This window comes from Mesoplodon densirostris, chromosome 9 (genome assembly GCF_025265405.1).
Source record: "Mesoplodon densirostris isolate mMesDen1 chromosome 9, mMesDen1 primary haplotype, whole genome shotgun sequence".
NCBI classification, from domain to species: Eukaryota; Metazoa; Chordata; class Mammalia; order Artiodactyla; family Ziphiidae; genus Mesoplodon; species Mesoplodon densirostris.
In genome coordinates this window covers 67168226-67187050 of record NC_082669.1, presented here as the reverse complement: position 1 = coordinate 67187050, position 18825 = coordinate 67168226, and the positions used below count along the sequence as shown (strand labels likewise).

The 18825-nt window shown below is 42.9% G+C and overlaps 2 protein-coding genes across 6 annotated transcripts in view; one reads left to right on the top strand and one right to left on the bottom strand.

Annotated features, from left to right (window-relative positions):
* PLEKHA8 (pleckstrin homology domain containing A8) overlaps positions 1 to 18825 on the bottom strand; it is a 99223-nt gene that overhangs the window by 67255 nt on the left and 13143 nt on the right. For 3 of the 5 annotated variants that reach the window (XR_009533343.1, XM_060107835.1, XM_060107838.1), the window contains exons 2-5: positions 6475 to 6591; positions 5416 to 5571; positions 3579 to 3703; positions 261 to 419 (exon numbers count right to left, since the gene is read on the bottom strand). Coding sequence is in view for 4 of the 5 variants with exons in the window: in XM_060107835.1 (XP_059963818.1) it covers positions 261 to 419; positions 3579 to 3703; positions 5416 to 5571; positions 6475 to 6591 (557 nt within the window). In the remaining variant the exon portion in view is untranslated. Of the gene's footprint in view, positions 1 to 260; positions 420 to 3578; positions 3704 to 5415; positions 5572 to 6474; positions 6592 to 16414; positions 16568 to 18825 lie in introns of all 5 variants that reach the window. The other 2 variants (XM_060107837.1, XM_060107836.1) reach the window with 2 other exon arrangements.
* On the top strand, positions 13368 to 13844 carry LOC132496416 (tRNA-specific adenosine deaminase 2-like). Its single transcript, XM_060108802.1, has one exon. The coding sequence runs from the start codon at positions 13368 to 13370 to the stop codon at positions 13842 to 13844; it is 477 nt and encodes a 158-aa protein (XP_059964785.1).

Below are 18825 nucleotides of genomic sequence, written 5' to 3'. Positions count from 1 at the left end.
CAGCAAGACTCCCTGGACAAGGAGGCTGGAGACAAGAAACTAGCTACATCAGAGAGAGACATGTTCAGGTGGTAAAACTGCCAACACTAACTGACTGGATACAAGGGACTAAGGGCATATATAATAGTGGACATAAAGGAAAGTCCACTACAAAAACGTCTTTATCAGTTGCCAAAGGGTGATGGAGAACTTAGCTCAGTATATCACTTTCTTAACTTTTCATCATGCCCTACTGCAGCCAAGCTGACCTGGTCTGTTACCTTGTTGGACTTGAGCATGGCCAGCTGAGGTGATCCTGGGGGAGTGCGATAGAGCAGCTCAGAAGTGAAGGCTGCGTTTGCGATCTGCATGCATTCCTCCAAAGTCTTCAGAAAAGTATTGCAGGTTGATTTCAGCAGAGTTCCCACATCAATTCCCTCCTACAAAACAACCAGAGTGAAGACTCCTTTACCTTGCCAAAAAGGAAAAAGCCCAGTTGTGGAATGTCCTTAGAGGTTTTATCCATCTAGTAACGGGTAATAACAATAATCACGTACCCATCTATTTTGCTGGACAAATATGTGTATCAGTCATAAAAGAAAAAGACTGAGCAAGTCCAACTTATCTATTAATCATACTCAAGCCTTACCCTCAATCTGCCCTTCATGCTCACCCACCACTCCAACTGAAGGCAACGACTTCTCTCAACTCAACAACACTATATGACAGCAGTATGTCAGGTGCTAGGCGCTGAGCCCTTGTGGAGTTTGCAGTCTATAAGGCATGGCAGACACCAAACAGAATCACATGAACTGAAGACCAGTGGGATCAATGGAAAAATGTCTCCCACTGTCTGAGTAAAAATGAAGTTCTGGAATAGAAGCATTAGAAACCACAAATCACACACTGTTTGCTTTCAGAATGAGTTTTTGGCTTTCAGTACAGATGAGTCTAAGAGGTTTCAGCAACTGGAATTATTCTGAATATCTAATCATTTTTTTCTCCAAGTTATTTCACTTGCTCAGGTTGTTTTTCCTTTGGATATTGATATTAATAAGTTGTTCAGGAAACTGAGGCTACCCCCTGACTAGAGAGTTTGGTAACCACATCTTAGTGGTATTAAAGTCACCAGATTGGGCCCAAGATGGAGTCACTCATGCTAAGTCTCACATCAGCAAACCAAAAACTTATCCAAGTTTCTATGCTGGGCTCTCCCAGAAAAGGCAGGCCTAGGTCAACCAATCAGTGCTTGCCTGCTCAGCACAAGTTAGTGTACTGACCTGGCTCCAAGACTTCCCTTTGCTCCATATAAGAAAAGTAACCCTGCTTTAACCATTCAGCAAATGCCCAGTATAACTTCCTTGTTCCTGCTCACTTTGGTCTATAAAGATCTCTAGCCTGGTACAGCTCTTCACAGCTCCTTTCTATCTGCTAGACTGGATGCTGCCTGATTTATGAATTGCTGAATAAAGCTAATAAGATCTTTAAATTTTAGTCAGGTGAATTTTGTTCTTTAACCATAGCCTCTATATTTTCCTCAATTTTGTATTTCTAACAAGCTAGATGTTACTGGTCATGAACCACTATTTTTCAGACACCAATTATAATGTGTGTTTTTTTTCCACACCACCAAGAAATTCCTGGACACCAGCTGGGTGTCTTACAATTCTGACACAATTTACCTGGAAATAGTGTCAGATCTCACAGGTTAAGCGCTCAGTCCTACAAGATTGCTCCCCACCCCCACTTCAGACACCAATGGCAAGTTCAGGGTGTCACTTGTGCTACTCACTGACCCACTCCAGACTGAAGATTCCAACAACCCCCTCCTTGTGTTTACTTACTTTGCCAGAGCAGCTCGCAGAACTAAAAGAAACATTTAACTTATTAGACTGCCAGTATATTATAAAAGGATATAACTCAGGAACAGCCAGATGGAAGAGATGCATAGGGCAAGGCATGTGGGAAGAGGCTTGGCGCTTCCATGCTCCCCGAGTATGCCACTCTCCCCAGTCAACGCATATTCACCCACTCGGGAGCTCTCCAAACCCCATGCTGTGGGTTATGGAAGCTTCGTTAAATGGGCACGATTAATTAAATCATTGGCCAAGGGTGACTAAAGTCAACCTTCAATCCCTCTCCCCTCCCAGGAGGTGAGGGGGTAGGAATGAAAGTTCCAACCCCCTAATCACTTGCTTGGGTCTACAGTCAACCAGAGCCTCCATCCTTAGTATTTTCCAATAGTTGCCTCATGAACATAACAAAAGACACTTTTTATCACCTGGAAATTCCAAGGGTTTTTTTTTGGAGCTCTGTGCCAAAAACTAGACAAAGACCAACCATATATTTCTGATTATAAATCACAAGATCATAACCACAGTTTCATTAGCAAGTTCCCAAGGCACTTACTATAAACACTTCCTAGAATTAAAAATTGCTGTGTTCACTTTTTCCCTTCCTACTAGACCAGGGCTTCTCTACCTTGGCATCACTGGCATTTGGGGCTGGCTTACTGGAGCAGGGGATATAGGGGGAGTGGCTCTCCTATCCATTGCAGATATTAAGCAGCATCCGGCCTCTACCCCTTAGATGCCAACAGCACTCCCCCAGTAGTGACAACCAAAAATGTCTCAGACATTGCCCAATGTCTCCTGAGGAGCAAAACTGCTCCGGGTTGAGAATCAACGCTCTAGGCTCTAACATCCCAAAAGCAGGACTGAAGTGTTTTGGTACCCCTCCCATCTCCCTCCCCCAGCACAGTATCTTGTACACAATAGGCAGTTGCTGAATGAGTGAGACCCCCCCCCCCAAAAGTGAACGAAAGTGAGTTAAACCACCTTTATTAGAAAAACTTAGAGCACATATATGACTAGTAGCATAGTGATACACTACCTAAGAAAAGTAATTGAAAACCATTAATTATAATCTGCAGATTCTTCATTTTGTGGGCACTGTTTTTCAGACAACTTCTCTGTGAGCAGAGCAGAGACCCCTCTCTGGTTAATGTGACCCATTCAGTACATAGCTTAACACCACACAGATCTTTTAATATACCTTTTAGAATGAGTAAATAACAATTTCATTAATAAATGATAAAAATCGCAATCCTTGCTGATGATGGAGAGAAATAAAGCTGTGTCTCTATCTTTGAAAGCACTAGTCTCTACTCAAGCAGAACATCAATTACGGTGAAATAAACTCCTGTTACAGTCTCATCAGAGGTGACACATACATATTACTGACAGACACGGTGCTGTCACCTTAGGAGCCACAGGCGTAGTATAGAAATGGCTCTGCTAGACAGCTGAGGCTGTATTTTAGAAAGTTATGCAAACTGGGGAGACACATATTTTAGTACATCAGTACTAAAGTTAAAAGTTCCAAAATTATCAATTAATTAATCCTGAATTCATCCCAGGAAGGAAAACTATATGCTTCCATATGCTGAAATGCACACACTTCTTCTCTTTGTTGAAGTCGGTCACTTTTTTTCTCTGAAAAACAGTAAATTCCAAGGTAGGGATTATGTGAGAATAAGCAGCGCCTGTAAGCAACATCTGGTGCCACTTGTCATGTGGCTAAGAAGACTGGTATTTTACCTCGGAATTGGACACACCAGTTGCGGTCACTTCTTTTGTTTTATCTACTTGCTGAACAAGAAGATCACAGTAGAGTCTTAGTTCCGACATTTTGGTTTTCAAGTTTTCAGTGTTTTCAGCAAACTCTAAATAACAAAATGATGAAAACGTAATTTAATTCCCAGAATAAATAACTGATATACTAGTTACCATACTATACAGATAAGTGAAATATAATCTATGCCTAAAGTCAGATGTTTATAGTATGGGTTACAGATATGACATAATTGAAGTTATGGGAGCAAGAAAAAGAGAAAAAGGAGATTTCTAGTCTTCTGAAGTAATCCACATTTATTTCTTGAGCCAACATATTTAACGATCACCAGTACAGGAAGAAGGAGACAGTATACCTCTGATCCACTTGTGTCAGAACTGGGAACAGTCAAGGGTTCAGAGTTTTGGTCTGCCACAGTTTTCCTATCTGTAAAATGGGGTCACAGCTATCTATCCAATGCTCAAAACTGGGAAACAGTGTTCTGTAACATGCAGTTACCACTAATAAGACAGCTTGTGAATTCAGAGGACTGGTCCAGCATGCTGCCTGGCAAGGCGAACGGCACCCTCTGCACACCTGCTGCTCCTTCATTAGCACGGCACTCCAGCCATCCTGGCGCTGAGGGCTCGGCTACAATCATAACTGCCTCTGCTTTCCTATCCGTGAAAAAGCTGCACATTACCACCTGATCTGAGTCAGAGCTGACAGTGTCTAGAATTTGCTCTCGACTGAGCATTGAAAAACAACCAACAAATAGGTCATTTTACTGTGTCTACTTGAAGAGTTAAGCACATCTGCTATATGTGTCATGAGAAAGGTCCCCTGAAACACTTGTTCCCAGAGGCCCCTCTCTCCCACCAATCTTTTCAGGTGTACATTCGAGGCTGGGGGGCTGGGAAGGCAGAGCTCAGGCAGTAAGCCCTGGCACTCGTGACCCAGGCAAAATAGAAAGTTATGCCATGGTTCTCAGGAGAACTAATGATGTTGAGTTAATGAGCATTAAGCAGCAGCAACCTGACAATTAAGTATCCATCTACCCCAGGAACAGGGAGGGGAAAACGGGGTGTTACTGCAGGAAATACCAGATCCAAGGCTTCTCTGGCTCAGCTACTCGTTACCAAAAGTCAACTTTGTGCCCGATGAGGTACCTCGTGGTAATCCTTCTAAGATAGGTAATTACCTCTTTTCAAAATATAAGGAAACTGAAGATTAGAGAGGTTAAGTGATCTATGTCAAGGTCACAAAGCCATGATTTGAACCCAGTTGTATCTGGCTCCAAAACCTGCATTCTTTCTACTATGACATGCTAAGAAAGAAGAGTCAGACTGTTTAAGGTCCACTGAGATATACAGCACTTGCATGATATAAAAAGCTGGCTATGGGGGCTTCCCTGGTGGCGCAGTGGTTGAGAATCTGCCTGCCAATGCAGGGGACACGGGCTCGAGCCCTGGTCTGGGAAGATCCCACATGCCGCGGAGCAACTAGGCCCATGAGCGACAACTACTGAGCCTGTGCGTCTGGAGCCTGTGCTCTGCCACGAGAGAGGCCACGAGAGCGAGAGGCCTGCGCACCGCGATGAAGAGTGGCCCCCGTTTGCCGCAACTAGAGAAAGCCCTCGCACAGAAACGAAGACTCAACACAGCCAAAAATAAATAAATAAAATACTGAATACATAACTACTTAAAAAAAAAAAAAAAGCTGGCTATGGCTACGTGGTCAGAAGCAAGATAACAAATACGGGAACCCAGAGATGCCACTAGGTGATTCCCAGGGTTCCCAGTCCAGAGGACAATCAGTACTTGCCTTTTTCTTTCTGGGTCCTACTGTCTGTCAGGCAGGCCTTGGCTGACCCCAAGGCTACCAGCCACCGTTGTCTCTCAGCCACACTTCTGGCCTTCAGGTAGAAATATTGTTCCCCAGGGATTATCAGGTCCATGCGTGTGTTATCTACAGAATGAACTGGGAGCAAGGCACAGGGAGGTCAGAAACCTTATCTCTTCCCAGAGGTCTCTGCTAATGGAGAGGGAAAACGCTGCAGTTGGCTCCAAGGTCTCACCAGGACTGTGGCCTCAAAAAGAATCACCTAAATCTCCTTAGGATCGTTTATAAGAGGAGAGAGGAAAAATCTCTCTTCTGGTGTGTGTGTGTAAAGTATGCTGCTCTGCGGCCAAAAAGGCTTGATGCAAACAAGTAAGGATGTGCTCTTTATCTCCTTGGGTTACTGAAAAGCAATCAAGAACACAGTATTTTTCCTTTCTACTTTCCTTCACTAGTCTTATCAAAAATGTGAGAATTCCTTTAGAACAGTTTAGGAGAAGAAACAAGCAAGCCACACTCTCCTTCACCTCCCCAAGCCCCATGCCCCAAATTCCCTTCTAGTCGGTTTCTGAGCCACATCCTCTCAGCATGTCTCAAGATTCTCAAAACCAAGAAGAAAAGGCTATTTGTAGGTCTGTTAGGTGTTTGTTTGTTTAGTTTTGAGCATGGTGATGGTGGCGAGAAGGTGTGTATGTGTCGTGATTTAAACACAGAAGTGTTTGATGTTGCAATAAAAAGACAAATAAGCTTAGCAAACTGCCACAAGCCCGAGGTGAGCAGGTGACCAAGGCATGAGTACTACATGTGTGGTTAATAAGCACACTGCTCTCATTTATTCTGACTACCTCTAAACCAACCTCCTTGTAAAAACTCGCTGCAGTTTTAGGTATTACTTGTAAGACTTTTTCTGGGGGACATAACATTATATATCTTTATACTATGGGAGCAGCAGAGAAAGGCACACAGAAGCCAGTGTTTTTTTTTTTTTATCTGGGGGGAGAAACAGAAAGAAAAATAAAACCTGCAAGTGTCTTGGCTTCTCACCTTGAATTTCACACACCGCCATCTGGATGCTCCCTTTGCAACCTTTCCAAGCATCTTCAGGAGAATCATAATAAGATAATATTCCCCCACAGAGAAGGAACCACCGAGGCTGCCAACCTGAAAACAGAAGCAAGAGCATGGTCTCAATTACTGCTTCCCAGGACATAGGAATAGGACCTAACAAAGGATGCTGGATTCTAGCTCCAAGGAACTTACATTCTGGGGGAAAATTCTAAGAGAAAGAAATAAGTTAGAAAAGATCTGTATGTTTGATCTCATTTTTGCATAGACGTCTGGAAGAACCAGCAATAAATATGGTGATGATTCTCTAGGTAATGGGATTACTTATGATTTTTATTCCTTTTTCCCCCTAATACAGTACTAGTAATCTTTGGTTTTTACTTTTTCTAAGATAAAAGACTATTATTTTACAAACATTATTGTTAACATACTTGCTCTCCTCCCCTCTGGTTAAGAAAAATTATTCCAAACCTAGAAATGAGATAAAAGATTATGCTGCCCTTTCAACATCATATGAAGTGCTGTCTAATAAGCCTGCCTAGGGTCATATGTTCCCTAAGGAAAGATAACTTTAACTTACTATTTGGTATTGATCCACTGAAATGGAATAATCTTAAAACATTCAAGGGCTTAACTACTTTTACTTCACAGCATTTCAGGGGACGAACCATATTCAGTGGAAACACACATCTTATCTAGTCCTCTTACACAACCTATGTTCTAGTCAAACCAAACTTACTTGCTGTATGCCTGCCTCAGGGCTTTGGCTCAAACTGGATCTTCTTCCTAAAATGTCATCCCTGACTACCTCTGCATAAGCCTTGTTAGTCTCCTCATCAGATGTATTTTTTCCTTCTCTGGAATGCCATAGCCTTTTAAGGATACATTTCTCTCACTAGACTCTTCTACAGCTGAGACAGCTGGAGCGAAGGTTGGTAGGCGCTTTGCGCAGAGCCCCAAGGGCTGCTCAGGTACATACCTGATGGGCCCTTGGGAAGTGATTCACACCAGCTAAATACGTAAGTCACCAATTGATGTCAAAGTAGTATTGTTAGGGAACCACTAACTGAAACCGCCCACCCTGGCCAGGCAGAATAATAACTGCTTGCATGAGTTATCTCACAACAGGAGGTCTCAATAAGAAACACGGAACTGACCAGCTACCACCAGCTGGCAGGGAGGGGTCAAAAGGAGGGAGGAGATGCCAGCCATAACATGTCCTGCCGATGTCCCAGAAACCCTGATGCTGGAAACCACCTTGACTGAGAGATGTGTGCGTCACCAGGAATTGGGCCAAATATGGGCACAAGCAAGGTGACTGGCCAGAGACAACCTGGGAAGCTAACCCCATGACCATAAACCCTGAGACGTGAGCTACGTGGCAGAGCAGTTCTCCTGGGTTTCCTTTCCCCGCTGCTCTCCCCCCGGGGGGCCCCTTCCCAATAAAGTCTTTTGCTTTGTCAGCATGTGTGTCTCCTTGGACAATTCATTCCCGGGTGTTAGACAAGAGCCCACTCTTGGGCCCTGGCAGGGGTTCCCCTTCTGGTAACAGCACCAATTTATTACGCTATAACAGATTAGTACACTTCCTGGAGCACCCATAGCCCAAGACCATAGTTCAGGGAAACTTACATTTTTAATCAGGAGGCTGAATGGTCAGCACTAAATCTAAGCTCAGGCACAGGAGCTAGGGGGCAGGCGCGATGTTTCACTCATCATTTACTTCATCAGGGTCTGCTTTCTAGGAACCAGAACACTCAGGCCTGCTCAGGTACCACATCTCTCACTTCCTTAAACAAAATTGGATAAAGACCAATTCTCAATATCCACCCTCATACCCGTCACTGAAATATCCTTCCCTAAAAGCCTTCTCAACCAAAGATGAGTAATGTATTCTACAACTATGACTTACGTTCCTCTTATTCCATCTCATACTGGGGACTTCCTTCCCAGTGATGAACCTAGACCCTTTACTGGACAGCAGGAGCCCCACGGCCTTATCTCAACACCCCCACAAGTTGATTACTGGCTAGAAAACCTCTTGGGGTGAACTTGAAAATTTTATTTCAGAAGGTGATGCTTCTTGACCTTGGCTTCAAATTCTATGGAAACACAAACCCGAAGGCTACTATTCTTGGCACAAACATTACAATCCAGGAAATCAAACTGATCATCAGATTGTCTTGTTGAGTAGATAATCAACACTCCTGGAGTCAGATATTATTAGTGATATTTTAGCCCTTTGCAAGAGAGTCATTATTTATACCTTACGCCATCTCCCCTCACTGAAACAGAAGAATCAATTCCTAAGAATCTGAGAAACGGAAAGGGCCTTTGAAATCACCTAGTCCAACCAGCTCATTTTACAGAGAAGGAAACCAATCCCAGGTAGATTAAGTGACCTATCTAAGGTCACACCGGAAGTACACAACAGAGTTGGGAAGAAAACTATGTCTTTGTAACACTGTCCCTCCTGGCATAACAACCCCCAAACCTTGACTCCCCATTGCTAGAAAGCTATCCTGGTATAGAACAGTAGCATCTTCTCCCTTACAGCTCAACTCCCATGATTATGTTTGGTGTGAACACTCTCCAAATCCACTATGACTCTCAAGTAGAGGGAGTTCAGCATACCCTCAATAATCATATTTTATCAAATTTAGGACCCCATCTGTATTAGTCTTGGTTCTCCAAAGAAACAGAACCAATAATATGTATGTATATCTATATATAATTTATTATAAGGAATTGGCTCATGCAATTATAGAGGCTGCAAAATTCCAAGATCTGCAGTCAGCAAGCTAGAGAATCAGGAGAGCCAATTTGTAATTCCAGTCCAAAAGTCATCAGGCTTGAGACCCAAGAAGAGCCAGTGTTTCAGTGAGACTAAGAAAACAGGAAAAGACCAGTATCGCAGCTCAACAGTCAAGCAGGAAGAGCTACCCCTTACTCAGCCTTTTTGTTCTACTTAGGTCTTTGACTGACTGGATGAGACCCACTCACATTAGGGAAAGTGATTTACTTTACTCAGTCTATCAGTTCAAATGTTAATCTCATCCAGAAACACCCTCAGACACACCCAGAATGCTGTTAGGTCAAATGTCTGGGCACCCCATGGCCCAGGCAAGTTGACACAAAAAATTAACCATCACATACCATTAATTTGAAGATAAACTAAAATATTTGTATGTGATGTGACCGACAAGGCTTAATTTCCAAAATACACAAATAACTCATACAACTCAAAAACAAAAAACAAACAACCCAATCAAAAAATGGGCAGAAGACCTAAACAGTCATTTCTCCAAAGAAGACATACAGATGACCAATAGGCACATGAAAAGATGCTCAACATCGCTAATTATCAGAGAAATACAAATCAAAACTACCATGAGGTATCACCTCACACCGGTCAGAATGGCCATCATTAAAAAGTCTACAAATAATAAATGCTGGAGAGGGTGTGGAGAAAAGGGAACCCTGCTACACTGATGGTGGGAATGTAAATTGGTGGAGCCACTATGGAAAACAGTATGGAGGTTTCTTAAAAAACTAAAAACAGCATTACTGTATGATCCAGCAATCCCACTCCTGGGCATATATCTGGAAAAAACTCTAATTCAAAAAGCTACATGCACCCCTATGTTCACAGCAGCACTATTTACAATAGCCAAGACATGGAAGCAACCTAAATGTCCATTGACAGATGAATGGATAAAGAAGATGTGGTGTGTGCGCGCACACACACACACACAATGGAATACTACTCAGCCATAAAAAAGAATGAAAAATTCCATTTACAGCTACACGGATGGACCTAGAGATTATCATACTAAGTGAAGTAAATCAGACAGAGAAAGACAAATATCATATGATATCACTTATGTGTGAAATCTAAAACAAGATACGAATGAACTTACAAAACAGAAATAGACTCACAGACATAGAAAACAAACTTATGGTTATCAAAGGGGAAAGGGGGTGGGGGAGGGATAAATTAGGAGTTTGGGATTAGCAGATGCAAACTACTGTATAGAAAATACATAAACAACAAGGTCCTAATGTATAGCACAGGGAACTGTATTCAATATCTCTTCTAACAACCTATAATGGAAAAGAATATGAAAAAGAAAAAATATATATATAACTGAATCACTTTGCTGTATACCAGAAACTAACACATTGTAAATCAATTATACTTCAATTAAAAAAAAACAAAAAATAACCTGCCCATTAAGCAATGACATGATACTCATTCTCAGATGCTTCCTGACTTCAGAGCTGTTGGAATGTGAAAAAAAAATGCCTAAAAATTGAAAAAATATGGTATAAACTAGGTTTATCTTACAGGAATCTGAAAAATGTTAAATAACCCAAACACACACACACACGCACACAGCACAGCTGCAATATATTTTAAAAGTAGCTTGTAAATGATAATAGTAACTGAAATAATACCTTCTCTGTAATAGGTTCTGTATTTATCTAGGAAAAGTTATAATGACACTAGAAGAGTTTCAATTATTTTATTCTGTAGTTTGTAACTATAAAACCTGTGACCAAGAAAAACTTTTCCTTAAAGCATAAAGTTCCTAGAATTTCAGAAGGCACGTTAAGAGACCACAGAAGTTTCATTCCCATTATCTGAGATTTAAAGGCAGAGCAATGGAGAGTCCAGAGTAATGTAGAGACACACTGCTCTTTCACAATGTACAGTGCTGGGAAGCTCAGATACAGCTCAGGAATGATGGATGAATTGCATGAGAAAAGAGGCATGCATGATGAAGAGGCCATTAATGCACTTCCTGTTTTAAATTAATCTGCTGTTACCTTGGTTTGGGTGATGGCTAATTCTATGTATGAACTTGACTGGCCTACCAGATGCTCAGATAGCTGGTAAACCATTATTTCTGGGTGTGTCTGTGAGGGGGTCTCTGGGAGATATTAGCATTTGGATCAGCAGACTAAGTAAAGATTGCCATCACCAGTGCAGGTGGACATCATGCAATCTAATGAGGGCCTGAGTAGAACAGAAAGGCAGAGGAAGGGTGAATCTCCTCTCTCTGCCTGAGCTGCAACATCCATCTTCTCCTGCCCTGGACACTGATGCTCCTCATTCTTGGGCTTTTAGACTCAGACCAGGACTTGAACCATCCACCACCCTCGATTCTCAGGCCTGTAAACTCAGACTGAATTGTGTTACCAGCCTTTCTAGTTCTCCAGCTTGCTGAGAAAAGACTGTAGGACTTCATAATCTCCATAACTGCATGAGCCAATTCCTATCATAAATCTCCTCATATGTATATATATGGTTCTGTTTCTCTGGAGAACCTAATACACTTGAAAATGATAAAATATTCAAGGTAACAAAAGAGCAGATGAAAACTGTGGGTCTATACCAGTCCCTGATCCATTCAATTACCATTAGACTATCTTCCTGTCCAACCCTACTCCCTTTTTTTTTGCCATCCCTTACTGGAGATGGAAAGTGGTGTCAGCCAAACTCCCTGCTTAGAAGATTAGACAAGAAACTTCCATGAGCAGGGAAAAGTTTTAGCTCATATAAGCTACTGCTGCCAGGGATGGGCTAGGGGGATAAAGTATTTAAATGCCAATTTCACATATTTTGTATTATCTTGGATTATTTCACTATAGAAGGTACAGTGGACATTTATTTTTGGCAACCCAGCATCCACCTCCCACATTTCTGTTCTTAAAAACCCCCTTCTCCACACTCTATCCATGTAGTTTGGGTTGGGCTGACTAGCCCCAGGGTGGGCCTGTGATTCAGCCTTAAATGGAGCTTCACATCCCCTTTCCTCAATGATATGTTCCAAGACAGGCAAGGGACCCAACCAGAAATAATTCTGGGACTTTTGCTGGGACTGGGGAAAGGTGGAAAGAAATGGAGACTGTCTCTCTTTTTTCTTTGGTCTCAAAGATGTTTACCTGGAGCCGCTGGAAGTCATTTTGCCACCACATGGACCTAAACATGGTCTACACATACAAGGAAAGCGGGTGGGAGGATTTGAGGGAGGCAGGGAAAGGAAGCAAATCTAGATGACATTTTTTGAACACTTCGATCAGACTGTGTAATACCTATAGATAAGATACTCTCTGGACTTTTCAGTTACATGGACTAATAGATGTCCATTTTTCACTTCAACCCTGAGTTGGATTTTTCTGTAATATTTCTAAGGTATCACATGATTATCTCACTAAATGTATAAAAAGCATTTGACAGAATCTAATATCCTTTCATAATAAAAACTCTTAACACACTAGGTATAGAAGGGAACTTCTTCAACCTGATAAAGGCATCTACAAAAACCCCACAGCTAACATCATACCCAATGACAAAAGACTGGATGTTTTTCCCCCTGAGATCAGGAATAAGATAAAGATGCTTGCTTTCACCACTTCTATTCAACACTGCATTGGAGGTTCTAGCCAGGGCAATTAGACTACAAAAGGCATCCAGATAGGAAGGGAAGAAGCAAATCTACCTCTATTCACAGACATGCTCCTGTATATTAAAAAAAAAAAAAAAGGAATCCACTTAAAAAACTATTAGAGGGCTTCCCTGGTGGCGCAGTGGTTGAGAGTCCGCCTGCCGATGCAGGGGACACGGGTTCGTGCCCTGGTCCGGGAGGATCCCACATGCCGTGGAGCGGCTAGGCCCGTGAGCCATGGCCGCTGAGCCTGCGCATCCAGAGCCTGTGCTCCGCAACGGGAGAGGCCACAACAGTGAGAGGCCCCCATACCGAAAAAAAAACACAACCCCCCCCAAAAAAAAACTATTAGAATAAATGAGTTCAGCAAAGTTGCAAGATATAAGACCAATACATGGAGCGAGGCTGCCCCGGTGCAGTATGGAGACGAAGGTAGGGCCCACACAGACTACGGGCGGCGCGTGCTCTGTGTTGGCGGAGGAGACCGAAAAGTGGATGGAACAGGCGATGCAAATGGCCAAAGAAGCCCTAGAAAATATTGAGGTTCCTGTTGGCTGCCTTTTGGTCTACAACAATGAAGTTGTAGGGAAGGGAAGAAATGAAGTTAATCAAACCAAAAATGCTACTCGACATGCAGAAATGGTGGCCATCGACCAGGCCCTAGATTGGTGTCGTCGACATGGCAAGAGTCCTTCTGAGGTGTTTGAACACATGGTGCTGTATGTCACCGTGGAGCCGTGTATCATGTGCGCAGCCGCTCTCCGCCTGATGAAAATCCCGCTGGTTGTCTATGGCTGCCAGGATGAACGATTTGGTGGTTGTGGCTCTGTTCTAGATATCGCCTCTGCTGATCTACCGAATACTGGGAGACCATTTCAGGCCCAAGAATCCACTTAGAAATTCTACTTTCCGAAAAGGAAATAAAAGGAATCCAAATTGGAAAAGAAGAAGTAAAGCTGTCACTGTTTGCAGATGACATGATACTATACATAGAGAATCCTAAAGATGCTACCAGAAAACTACTAGAGCTAACCCATGAATTTAGTAAAGTAGCAGGATACAAAATTAATGCGCAGAAATCTCTGGCATTCCTGTACACTAATGATGAAAAATCTGAAAGTGAATTCAAGAAAACACTCCCATTTACCACTGCAACAAAAAGAATAAAATATCTAGGAATAAACCTACCTAAGGAGACAAAAGACCTGTATGCAGAAAATTATAAGACACTGATGAAAGAAATTAAAGATGATACAAATAGATGGAGAGATATACCATGCTCCTGGATTGGAAGAATCAATATTGTGAAAATGGCTCTACTACCCAAAGCAATCTACAGATTCAATGCAATCCCTATCAAAGTACCACTGGCATTTTTCACAGAACTAGAACAAAAAATTTCAAAATTTGTTTGGAAAAACAAAAGACCCCGAATAGCCAAAGCAATCTTGAGAACGAAAAACGGAGCTGGAGGAATCAGGCTCCCTGACTTCAGACTATATTACAAAGCTACAGTAATCAAGACAGTGTGGTACTGGCACAAAAACAGAAAGATAGATCAATCGAACAGGATAGAAAGCCTACAGATAAACCCACGCACATATGGTCAACTTATCTTTGATAAAGGAGGCAGGAATGTACAGTGGAGAAAGGACAGCCTCTTCAATAAGTGGTGCTGGGAAAACTGGACAGGGACATGTAAAAGTATGAGATTAGATCATTCCCTGACACCATACACAAAAATAAGCTCAAAATGGATTAAAGACCCAAATGTAAGGCCAGAAACTATCAAACTCTTAGAGGAAAACATAGGCAGAACACTCTATGACATAAATCACAGCAAGATCCTTTTGGACCCACCTCCTAGAGAAATGGAAATAAAAACAAAGATAAACAAATGGGACCTAATGAAACTTCAAAGCTTTTGCACAGCAAAGGAAACCATAAACAAGACCAAAAGACAAGCCTCAGAATGGGAGAAAATATTTTCAAATGAAGCAACTGACAAAGGATTAATCTCCAAAATTTATAAGCAGCTCATGCAGCTCAATAGCAAAAAAACAAACAACCCAATCCAAAAATGGGCAGAAGACCAAAATAGGCATTTCTCCAAAGAAGATATACAGACTGACAACAAACACATGAAAGAATGCTCAACATCATTAATCATTAGAGAAATGCAAATCAAAACTACAATGAGGTATCATCTCGCACCAGTCAGAATGGCCATCATCAAGAAATCTAGAAACAATAAATGCTGGAGAGGGTGTGGAGAAAAGGGAACCCTCTTGCACTGCTGGTGGGAATGTGAATTGGTACAGCCACTATGGAGAACAGTATGGAGGTTCCTTAAAAAACTAAACATAGAACTACCATATGACCCAGCAATCCCACTACTAGGCATATACCCTGAGAAAACCATAATTCAAAAAGAGACATGTACCAAAATGTTCATAGCAGCTCTATTCACAATAGCCCAGAGATGGAAACAACCTACGTGTCCATCATCGGATGAATGGATAAAGAAGATGTGGCACATATATACAATGGAATATTACTCAGCCATAAAAAGAAACGAAACTGAGCTATTTGTAATGAGGTGGATAGCCCTAGAATCTGTCATACAGAGTGAAGTAAGTCAGAAAGAGAAAGACAAATACCGTATGCTAACACATATATATGGAATTTAAGAAAAAAAAATGTCATGAAGAACCTAGGGGTAAAACAGGAATAAAGACACAGACCTACTTGAGAATGGACTTGAGGATATGGGGAGGGGGAAGGGTAAGCTGTGACAAAGCGAAAGAGAGGCATGGACATATATACACTACCAAACGTAAGGTAGATAGATAGTGGGAAGCAGCCGCATAGCACAGGGAGATCGGATCGGTGCTTTGTGACCACCTGGAGGGGTGGGATGGGGAGGGTGGGAGGGAGGGAGATGCAGGAGGGAAGGGATGTGGGAACAGATGTATATGTATGACTGATTCACTTTGTTATAAAGCAGAAACTAAAAAAAAAAGACCAATACACGAGGAAGACCTTCAAGATGGCAAAGGAGTAAGCCGTGGAGATCACCTTCCTCCCCACAAATACATCAGAAATACATCTACATGTGGAACAGCTCCTACAGAACACCTACTGAACGCTGGCAGAAGACCTCAGACGTCCCAAAAGGCAAGAAACTCTGCACGTACCTGGGTAGGGCAAAAGAAAAAAAGGAAAAATAGAGACAAAAGAATAGGCACGTGACATGCATGTCTGGGAGGGAGCTGTGAAGGAGGAAAACTTTCCACACACTAGGAGGCCCCATCACTGGTGGAGACAAGGGGTGGCGGGGGGTGGGAGGCTTTGGAGCCATGGAGGAGAGCGCAGTAACAGGGGTGCAGAGGGCAAAGCGGAGAGATTCCCACACAGAGGATCGGTGCTGACCAGCACTCACCAGCCTGAGAGGCTTGTCTGCTCACCTGCTGGGGCGGCTGGAGGCTGGGAGCTGAGGCTCGGGCTTCAGAGGTCGGATCCCACGGAGAGGACTGGGGTTGGCTGCATGAACACAGCCTGAAGGGGGCTAGTGCGCCACAGCTAGCTGCGAGGGAGTCCAGGAAAAAGTCTCAAACTGCCTAAGAGGAAAGAGACCATTGTTTCGGGGAGCGCGAGGAGGGGGGATTCAGAGCACCACCTAAACGAGCTCGAGAGACAGGCGCGAGCCGCGTCTATCAGTGAGGACCCCAGAGACGGGCATGAGACACTAAGGCTGCTGCTGCAGCCACCAAGAAGCCTGTGTGCAAGCACAGGTCACTATCCGCACCTCCTTTCCCGGGAGCCTGTGCAGCCTGCCGCTGGCCTCTGCCGCCACAGGGTCGCCCCGCATTCTGTACCCCTCCCTCCACCCGGCCTGAGTGAGGCAGAGCCCCCTAATCAGCTGCTCCTTTAACCCCGTGCTGTCTGAGTGAAGAACAGACACACTTAGAAGACTTACACGCAGAGGCGGGTCCAAAACCAAAGCTGAACCCCGGGAGCTGTGTGAACAAAGAAGAGAAAGGGAAATCTCTCCCAGCAGCCTCGGGAGCAGCGGATTAAATCTCCACAATCAACTTGATGTACCTTGCATCTCTGGAATATCTGAATAGACAATGAATCATCCCAAATTGAGGAGGTGGACTTTGGGAGCAGCTGTAGATTTTGGATTTGCTTTCTGCGTCTAATTTGTTTCTGGCTTTATGTTTATCTTAGTTTAGTATTTAGAGCCTATTATCATTAGTAGATTTGTTTACTGATTTGGTTTCTCTCTTCCTTTTATATATATATATATTTTTTCTTTTTCTCTTTTTGTGAGTGTGTATGTGCATGCTTCTTTGTGTGATTCTGTCTGTATAGGTTTGCTTTTACCATTTGTCCTAGGGTTCTGTCTGTCCATTTTCTTTTAGTATAGTTTTTAGCACTTGTTATCACTGGTGGATTTGTTTATTGGTTTGGTTGCTCTCTTCTATTTTTTTTCAATTACTTTGTTTTAATCATTTAAAAAATTTTTTGACTTTAATAATTTTATTTATTTTCTTTTTCTTTTTTTTCTCCCTTTTCTTCTGAGCCATGTGGCTGACAGAGTCTTGGTGCTTCGGATGATGTCAGGCCTGAGACTCTGAGGTGAGAGAGCCAAGTTCAGGACACTGGTCCACCAGAGACCTCCCGGGCCCTCATAATATCAATCAGCAAAAGCTCTCCCAGAGACCTCCGTCTCAACACTAAGACCCAGCTCCACTCAACGACCAGCAATCTCCATTGCAGGACACCCCATGCCAAACAACTAGCAAGACAGGAACACAACCCCACCCACTGACAGAGAGGCTGCCTAAAATCATACTAAGTTCACAGAAACCCAAAAACACACGACCAGATTCAGTCCTGCCCACCAGAAAGACAAGTACCAGCCTCATCAACCAGAACACAGGCACAAGTCCCACCCACCAGGAAGCTTACACAATGCACTGAACCAAGCTTACCCACTGGGGGCAGACACCAAAAACAATGGGAACTATGAACCTGCAGCCTGCGAAAAGGAGACCCCAAACACAGTAAGTTAAGCAAAATGAGAGGACAGAGAAATACACAGCAGATGAAGGAGCAAGGTGAAAACCTATCAGACCAAATGAAGAGGAAATAAGCAGTCTACCTGAAAAAGAATTCAGAGTAATGATAGTAAAGATGATCCAAAATCTTGGAAATAGAATGGAGAAAACACAAGAAACGTTTAACAAGAACCTAGAAGAACGAAAGAGCAAACAATGATGAACAACACAATAAATGAAATTAAAAATGCTCTACAAGGAATCAATAGCAGAATAACTGAGGCAGAGAACAGATAAGTGACATGGAAGATAAAATAGTGGAAATAACTACTGCAGAGCAGAATAAAGAAAAAAGAATGAAAAGAATTGAGGACAGGGGCTTCCCTGGTGGTGCAGTGGTTGAGAGTCTGCCTGCCGATGTAGGGGACACGGGTTCATGTCCTGATCTGGGAAGATCCCACATGCCAAGGAGCGGCTAGGCCCGTGAGCCATGGCCGCTGAGCCTGCGTGTCTGGAGCCTGTGCTCCGCAACGGGAGAGGTCACAACAGTGAGAGGCCTGCGTACCACAAAAAAAAAAAAAAAAAAAAAAAGAATTGAGGACAGTCTCAGAGACCTCTGGGACAACATTAAATGCACCAGCATTCGAATTATAGGGGTCCCAGAAGAAGAAGAGAAAAAGAAAGGTACTAAGAAAATATTTGAAGAGATTATAGTTGAAAACTTCCCTAATATGGGAAAGGAAATAGTTAATCAAGTCCAGGAAGCACAGAGAGTCCCATACACGATAAATCCAAGGAGAAACACGCCAAGA